The sequence below is a fragment of the Hipposideros armiger genome, unplaced genomic scaffold (assembly GCF_001890085.2).
Source record: "Hipposideros armiger isolate ML-2016 unplaced genomic scaffold, ASM189008v1 scaffold_3, whole genome shotgun sequence".
Taxonomy (NCBI): domain Eukaryota; kingdom Metazoa; phylum Chordata; class Mammalia; order Chiroptera; family Hipposideridae; genus Hipposideros; species Hipposideros armiger.
In genome coordinates, this window is record NW_017731353.1 from 3663449 (window position 1) to 3671656 (window position 8208).

An 8208-nucleotide genomic window follows, 5' to 3' on the forward strand; every position below is an offset into this window, starting at 1 on the left:
CCCAACCTCGCACCGTCCTTGGGCTCCCCACTTTTCCCTAAGAGAGAAGGCATTTGGGCTAAGGCCAACATTCCTCCGACTTTGTCACGTCCAGCGTGGCAAGGGCAAATGGGACACGAGAGGGGCGATGCAGATTGAATAAGAACAAGAGACAGAAGTAAGATTTAAGAGTGAGACCAAGGGACTCAGCCTTCAGAGATAGACTGAGCCACCGAATCGGGTCGACGCATGGTTTTTATTGATTATTTTCAAGGAAGAAAACTGCTGTGCTGTGAGTCATTAACCGTGTATACTGGTGCGCCTTAAGGCCTTTTCCAATGACCTTTTCCCAATGTACTCCAGCAAATGCTATGCCTTCATACTCCACCACATTGCCCCAAGACATAATTACATGTCCTCCCAGGGGAGACAGCTGATATCATTCCATCAGGTCCCAGTCAGGCTGAGACGCCCCCGAGAGAGCTTTACAGATATCATTACAGATATCATTCCATCCGGCCTCAGTTTTCCGAGACACTCTCTCGACTAATGGGTCAGAGGCTAATGCAGAGGGGGTGGTCTAAGAATCGGCTGTAAGGCAACACAACTTGGTATTGGAGGGGATTAAGCAGAGCCCTTCTGCTAAGCCTGTCCTCCCGAGTCTTAAGATTGGCAGCCATGCTATCGTTTTTACCTGGCTGTCGGAAGCCCAATGTTTGTGTGACAGGAAAATATTGTTGAAGGCCCGCGAGTGGGCAAAGCAAACAGAAGAGCACAGGTCCTATTTACCTCTTTCGGTCCCGGGTGAGCCCCCAAATGATGTAGGATATTTCTTGTGCCGGGATCGTAGTCTCGTGAAGCCTAAGAATGGAGACACGGACCAGAGAGGTCGAGTTTGTAGCAGATGACAGTTTTATTAAAGCAAGAGAAAGGTTACAGCTCCTGAGCAGGAGGGGGTACCCGGAAAATGGGACGCCCACTAGCTAAGGTAAAAGGCTTGAGTTTTATACTTTCTTTCTGCCTGGCAGGGGGAATGCTGAAATACCGGTGCCTGTTATCAAGGCGTCCATCGGACCTGTTCTGTTGCTCAGCCTTTGGGGAGGCCTTTTCGTAAAGTCCTCCAAAATGGCTTTATTGCTCTGGGGCATGATTGATGTCTCTGTTCCAGTATGTGAAAGGAATGGCTAGTTTAAGGAATAACCAGTTTTTTCCTTATCTTTGTTCAGTCTGCCAGGGAATTCCTGACTGCCTGATATACTAATTAACCTGTCTTAGTTGGGGGTGGAAAAAGATGCGATGAAGCTGGTTTCCACAACCTTTGCATCTGTTCTGTAGATTTAAGTTGGAGCCAGGAGTGGATCCCATACAGATGCAAAACCTCTGCCAAGTCACAGGGCCAGCGCTGGGCCGAAGTGAATAGAAACTTTGAAACTAGTATGCATAGTAAATGTATAGGAAGCAGAATCATTAAGAGGCAAAGACAGAAAAGAACGCTTTCAAAAAGTCCCAAGCAAAATTACACTTGTTAAATCAAATTATGCCAGAGATCCAAATCTCAAAATATAAGCTATATAGTGCCACAGTCACCGTGCAGCTGCCGACTTGAATGCTCCCGCGCACTGATCCTTTGAAGTTATGAGGGAGTGTCTCGGAACGCTGAGACCCCAGGGAATAATCTGGGGAAAGCTTCCTTATCTGATGGTCTCGGAATGCTGAGTCCGTCCATAGGGATCATACGTATGTGTGAAAACACAACTTGTGTTTGAACACGAGTTTCGATGAAGCAGTTGCCAGACACATCGAATCAACCAAATGGGATGGGATACCCACATTTACTTCTTAGTGGCAGCGGAGAATAAAAGCTTTGCGCCAGCCTGATTCAGGGCTCAGTCCACAGAGGCTTGAGACCCCTGGCCCGCTACGCTCAATACTTGGTTCTTGTCTTTCTTAACCCTTCGCCGCCCCTCCTCGCCCTCCCCAGCCCCTGTCGTGCAGGAACGCGACAGCGCCCCCATTACAATCCCCCTGTCTTAACAAGATACGCGCACGTTTCAGCATCTTGCCTCACAGACTCCTAAGGACTTTCTGTGAAGAATTGTCTGGGAAAATCTCCTACGGCGTCCAAAGGGCCCAGGTCTCTAAAAAGTAAACTCAGAGATGGACCCTATGGATGCTGAACTGCATCGTGGTCTGATTCCACGCTGCCAGGTCCTTGCTAGAGAAAAAGCGGCACGCGGACGACTGGATGGATGTCGGGGCACCGGGGTGACGCGTCAGGGCGGGAACTCCGGACCCTCAGAAGTGCCTTCCCCAAGCTGTGCGTCCCCCAGCCGCATCCTCCATCCAGCCTCAGCACAGCCGGTGGAGGATGAAATGCAGGATCTGAGTGGGACAGAGGAGTTACCTCCAGGAGGAACCGCGGAGCTCGCTATTTTACGTAACCAGGCCATGCAGGGGCATGTGCGAGCTACAGATCTTGAAGGTTCTCCGATCAAGGAGGGCAGGCCGAATTGAGGGGCCGATTCACGCAAACCTGGACCAAACACAGCCCCCGTCACGTGACATCAACGGGCGAGAGGAGGGCAGAGCCTCGCACCGCAGGAAGCGTACCCCTGCGCGCCACAGGCTTGCCAAGGCGCGCACGGCATGAGTCACGTGAAGGACTCGAGGTCCGGGTCCGCTGCCCGCCTTCCTGAAATCGACCTGCCCCCCTTTCTCCGTCTGCTCGTCTCTTGCTCTGCAGAAGGGCCAGCCCTCAGCCACCCCTGCTCTGACGCCAGGGTATCAGCAAAGCCTCCTCCCACCAAGCCCCGCCCCCGAGGGTAAGTGGGCGTGCGGGGTGGGGGGAGTGTGAGAAAGCAAAGCTTGGGCTCGGAGAAGCTCGTCAGGCAACAAAACCGAGAAGCTGGGCGGGGCGGCGCACGGCCACGCCCCCGACACGCCCCTCCCCAACCCGACCTCCGAGGGGTGGGCGGGTCTGCGGGCGGAAGTGAAGCAAGCCGGAAGTCCGGCCTGCCACTCGTTGTCCCGGTCCCCCGAGCGCAGGCAGTGGCGGGCAGCGAGCGGGGTGATGCCACTGGCGGGGCGGCTCGCGGGCGGCGCGGCGCTGGGGCTGCTGCTGGCGGCCCAGGCTGTGGCGGCGCTCGAGCCCATCAGCACGGCCATCGCCATCGGGGCCGCGTCGGCCCTCACCGGCTACCTGTCCAAGGACGTGTACTGTCGCTTCGCCGAGTGCTGCCCCAAGGAGCAGCCGCTCAACGCGTCGGGTACGGCGGCGGGTCGGCCTGGAGGGGCACGAGGGTCAGGCGCCCGGCTCATGGCGCTCACCAGAGGTGGGGTGGGGGGAGACAGGACGGATGGGACCTCGGTCCGGACTCCAGGCCTGGAAGCCGTACCTTCCGAGACGATTCTCCAGATCGTGGGGCTCTGCCCACATTGCTTTCTAAGTGTTCGGACTCCTTGGGATTACAGTAAGAAGAAACTGAAAGCAGTGTGGCCAGTCCTTCTGCGCATGTCGACCCTTTTAAGTAGTTTTCAGGTGTGCAGCGTCTGCCCAGAACGCCCACCTTTGGCCCTCGGTCTTTGCAAGCCAGCAGGGGTGGCCGGGGAAATAGCATGCAGCTCAGTCACGAGAGGGCTAATCCCGGGATGAACGGACACGTTTAGTGTGCTTGTCAGACACTTGAGCGTTGAGGAGGACATCCATCTAGTGCATTCCCTTGGAAGTGGCGTCGTGTGACTCTGCAGCCCGTGGTTTCACCTCAGTGCCAGCCCTGGGCTTAGGCAGAGACCCCGCTGGACCACGGTCAACTCTGTGCCTCTATGGCCAGCTGGGGAAAGTGCTGCTTTTCTGGTGCATGTTTAATGTGTATTTTTCTCTCTGTTCTCGGGCTGGCTCCTGCAGCCCTCAAGCTGGAATTGGAGGAGAAGCTGTTTGGGCAGCATCTGGCCACAGAGGTGATTCTCAAGGCGCTGACTGGCTTCAGGAACAACAAAAATCCCAAGAAACCACTGACTCTTTCCTTACATGGCTGGGCTGGCACAGGCAAGAATTTTGTGAGCCAAATTGTGGCCGAAAATCTTCACTCCAGAGGCCTGAAGAGTAACTTTGTCCACCTGTTTGTTTCGACTCTGCACTTCCCTCACGAGCAGCAGATAAAACTGTACCAGGCAAGGGAACCCTGTTACCCCGCCTACCCTGCTACTCCACTCTAACTAGTCTGGGAGGAGACCTTTTTACTGACTCTCGCCTCTGCTTCTTTTCTTTGCACTGCTGTGGCCCCAGCCCCGCCGAGTTAAGGCACACTTACCCCGTAACCCTTTGCCATTTGCAACTTTTTCCTCACTTGATTCCAAAATAATATAATACAGTGGCGTAGAGGATGTTATCCCCATTAAAAGATGGAGCCAAGGGAGACTTGCTCTTTACAATCTTTGGGACCTGGTGGCCAATCAGAAACTTGAACCCCAGTCTCCTAATTTCCAGGTCGCAGGGTAGCCACCTTCTGCCAAGAATGAGCACGTTCGATGTTCCCATCACGGCCCTTGGTTAAGTCGAACAGCCTTCAACGATGTGTCTGCACACGGCTTCGTTGAAGGCCCCGCCCTGACGCACCGTCAACTTTGCCTCTGCAGTTAGCAATGCAGGCGAGAGAATTTTCTCTGTAGATTGCATTCCCTGTGCTTTCTCCCATCCTTCAAATCCTTGGCATTGCGTTCTTTCTTCAAATGATAGCCTCAAACAACTGAACCTTAAGGCCATTTCTCTTTTTGAGATATTCTTTCCACATTTAATTTATATTAAGTTGTTTAGTAGGGTTCTCATTTGAATGAATGTCATCTTTGTAAAGGTTAATAATATTCCTCCTGGTAGGTGGGGCTGAAATAAGAAACAGAAACCGAATGGAACAAGGAAATGAAAGTGGATATTTGCCAAACAAAGACAGAGAAGAGTACTCTAAATAAATTATTTTCTTGGTTTCCAAGTTTTTCATAAATCTCTAGAAATATAGTAATATAGCCTCTGGAGCCTTTCACGTTTTGGGGTTGAGGGCTTGTTGCTTGGGTGTCTTTTTGTTTGTTTCAAGGTATCACGGGAAAATGCTTTTTGTGAAATGTCATTTAGGTCAGCTCCTTTGTGCATGGCACCAGAAAAAGGCATTTGCCTTGGGCACTGCACATGTCTTCGTCTACTTTCTCATTCCTCAGTATGTCTGGTAAAACTGAGGTTTCAGTCCACAGTGAGACAAAAAGTATGGGTTGGTTAACAGTGAAATGGTAATTATTCATCGATCTTCTATCTCTTATTCCTTTAAAAAGTCACATTTAGCATGTCATTTGCATTAGGAAAAAGCATTGCATTGTAGCACCTATCTCTCTGCTGGTTTCCACTTTTTATAGATCAAGTTTTGGAAAAGCTGTTAGCCAGTGAATGGAGGTTAGGGAGCAGTTTCTAAGAGTTAGACCCCGAGAGCTCTGATGTTTAGTGGTCCAGAGCACAAGGAACAAACAGGTGGCGCTTTTGCTCCCCTTGGCACATCCTTTGAGCCTCTGCATCCTACTTCTTCTTTTATGGTTGGTCTAGGACCAGTTACAGAAGTGGATTCAGGGTAATGTGAGCGCCTGTGCAAGCTCCATATTCATATTTGACGAGATGGATAAATTGCACCCCGGGGTCATCGATGCAATCAAGCCGTTTCTAGACTACTACGAGCAGATTGATGGTGTGTCTTACCGGAAGGCGATCTTCATCTTTCTCAGGTTAGTGGGAAGTGGCTTCCTGGGGACATACTCGCCCTTCATTCACCCCGAGCTAGAATGAGGTCCTGGTGGCCAGCATTCTGTTTCCCAGGGACAAAGCGCTAGCCTAGCGAAAGCAACTTCCCGATTTCTTTTACTTTTGGGTTGCTAGTGTCAGCATGGCACAGAGGGGAGGGGGGCAGGAGAAAATGAATTAAAGAAATAATTGTTGCGGGGGATGGATTGGGGGAAGGGGGTTGTCACTTTGTGAGGGGTGGAAAGTATAACTATTGCATTGTTTTGTACACCTGAAACTAATAATAATAAAAAAGAACAGAAATAATTGCTGATAACAGGCAATTTCATTACTTGCGCATGTTGTTTTTGAGGGTTATAAAAAGTCATAGTGCTACATGGCAGGTTCTGAAAAAGAAGATTTTCAAGCTCCTTGAGGGCAGACACTCTTTTTTTCTTTGCCTAGTAGCACTTCGTAAATATTCCTTGGTTACGAATAAGCCTTAGAGCAGGTACATTTCCTGATTGGACACAGAAGTCTTTTTTTTTTTTTTTAAGATTTTTATTGGGGAATTGGGGAAGGGGAACAGCCAAGTTGTTGTCCTTCAGTCTTAGTTGTGGAGGGCACAGCTAGCTCAGCTCCAAGTTCAGTCGCCATCTGGCCGCCGGTTAGCAGCTCGCGGCTGCTCAGCCCAAGGAGCTGTGTTCAATCTTAGTTGCGGGTGGACGTAGCCCACCATCCCATGTGGGAGTCGAACCGTCAACCTTGTTGTTAGGAGCACGTGCTCTCACCAGCTGAGCCATCCTGCCACCTGTTGGCAGCTCAGTGGCAGCTCAGCTCAGGTGCAGCTCACTGGCCCATGTGGGGATTGAACCGGCGACCCTGTTGCTCAGAGCTCACGCTCTTAACCAACTGAGCCACTCAGCCGGCCCAGTCTTAATATGTGATTTTACTCTTTGTGTCTTGGGCAAACTCAGCAACGCAGGTGGGGACCTCATAACCAAGGTGGCCCTCGACTTTTGGCTGGCAGGAAGGAAGAGGGAAGAGATTCAGCTGAAGGACCTGGAACAGGTGCTGTCTGTCGGAGTCTTCAATAATAAACACAGTGAGTCTCCCAGGGTGAGGAGCCCCTGCCAGCAGAGCCGTTGTCTTACTGTAGGCCTTTCACAAAGCCACTGAATCCCCGCGCTTCCTTGGCTTTGCTGAAGTAGGGAATTTTCTTTAGGGCATTTCTTAGGGGTTTAGAGAAAGTGACCTCACAGGGTGATCTGATCATAAATTCCTAACTGGGCAGGTCCTGATGAGTGTTCACCATAACTTTTTTAGTAAAAGGCTTATCTTTGCCTCAAGCCAGCCCTGCCTGTTGTTTCTGGGCATCTAGGTTAACATACCTTTGAAATGCCTCTTTTCAGACCCCCCCTCAGAGGCATAACCACCCTCAGGGGAAGCACATAATCTTGTTAATAGCCTGTAATCCAATCCCCACCTTGCTGTCTCCCACCTCCATTTAACCTTCTTTACATTCCAAATGCATAAAAGAAACTGCAAAACTGTCATTCTTGGAAGCCTTTTTCTCATTCTGTTGAGATCTTGCTTCTAGGAGCATTCTGTTTGGCTCAAGTAAATTTTTATAAAAATTCCCCACAGGTTAGGATGTTTCTTACATCGACATATTCTAGAAATCAATTAACAGGGGTAGCCAACCGATCCTTCACATCAGGCTTGTTGCACGCTTGACAAAACGAGAACCTCAGGGGCTAAAGAGTGTTCTGTGGGTCGGAATCAAAACGGCCCTGTAAGCAGTGAGCTTGGCCAGGTGACGGTGACAGTGATGGGCAGGAAACCCACTAGTGTCTTGTTCTGCAGGTGGCCTGTGGCACAGCAGACTGATAGACAAAAACCTCATCGATTACTTTATCCCCTTCCTGCCCCTGGAGTACACACATGTGAAGGACTGCGTGCGGGCAGAGATGAAGGCCCGCGGTTCTACCATAGATGAAGACATTGTCACCAGAGTGGCAGATGAAATGACGTTTTTCCCCAAAGAGGAGAAAATCTACTCAGACAAGGGCTGCAAGACTGTGCAGTCGCGGCTGGATTTTCACTGACCTCTTACCCAAGCCAGGAGCTTGCCTTTTGGAAGCATTGAAGACGTCCGTGGAGTTTGCACATTTGCACCTGTGGACTTTTGGCATATAGAAGTTTCTGAGTTGACTTTTGAAAAGCCACTAATCTGTCAAGTGCACTTGTCATTTTGCAACATGATAGCAATGCAACTGTCAATTGCAGTTGAAGATGAACGTTTAAAATCTGCGCGCCCCCCTGCCCTGCCCTGCCCGCCCACGCTTACTGACTTTGACAGAAGTGCCTTGAGAATAGCTGTGTGAGTGAGACCTAAGACTGTTTTTTTCCCCCAAAGATTTTACTGGGGAATTGGGAGGAAGAAAGCAGTGTTGGGGAATTGGGGAAGGGGG

General features: G+C 50.6%; 1 protein-coding gene across 2 annotated transcripts; it reads left to right on the forward strand.

Moving 5' to 3' along the window:
* The first annotated feature begins 2985 nt into the window (after positions 1–2985).
* Positions 2986–8208, forward strand: TOR1B (torsin family 1 member B). 2 transcript variants are annotated; one of them, XM_019638121.1, is made up of 5 exons: positions 2986–3245; positions 3884–4149; positions 5564–5739; positions 6712–6839; positions 7601–8208. In XM_019638121.1, the coding sequence occupies exons 1-5, from the start codon at positions 3050–3052 to the stop codon at positions 7840–7842; spliced, it is 1008 nt and encodes a 335-aa protein (XP_019493666.1). In that variant the 5' UTR covers positions 2986–3049; the 3' UTR covers positions 7843–8208. The 2 variants fall into 2 exon arrangements, with proteins under 2 accessions (XP_019493666.1, XP_019493675.1); XM_019638130.1 differs by lacking the exons at positions 5564–5739; positions 6712–6839; positions 7601–8208 and adding an exon at positions 4466–4626 and having other exon boundaries at positions 2995–3245.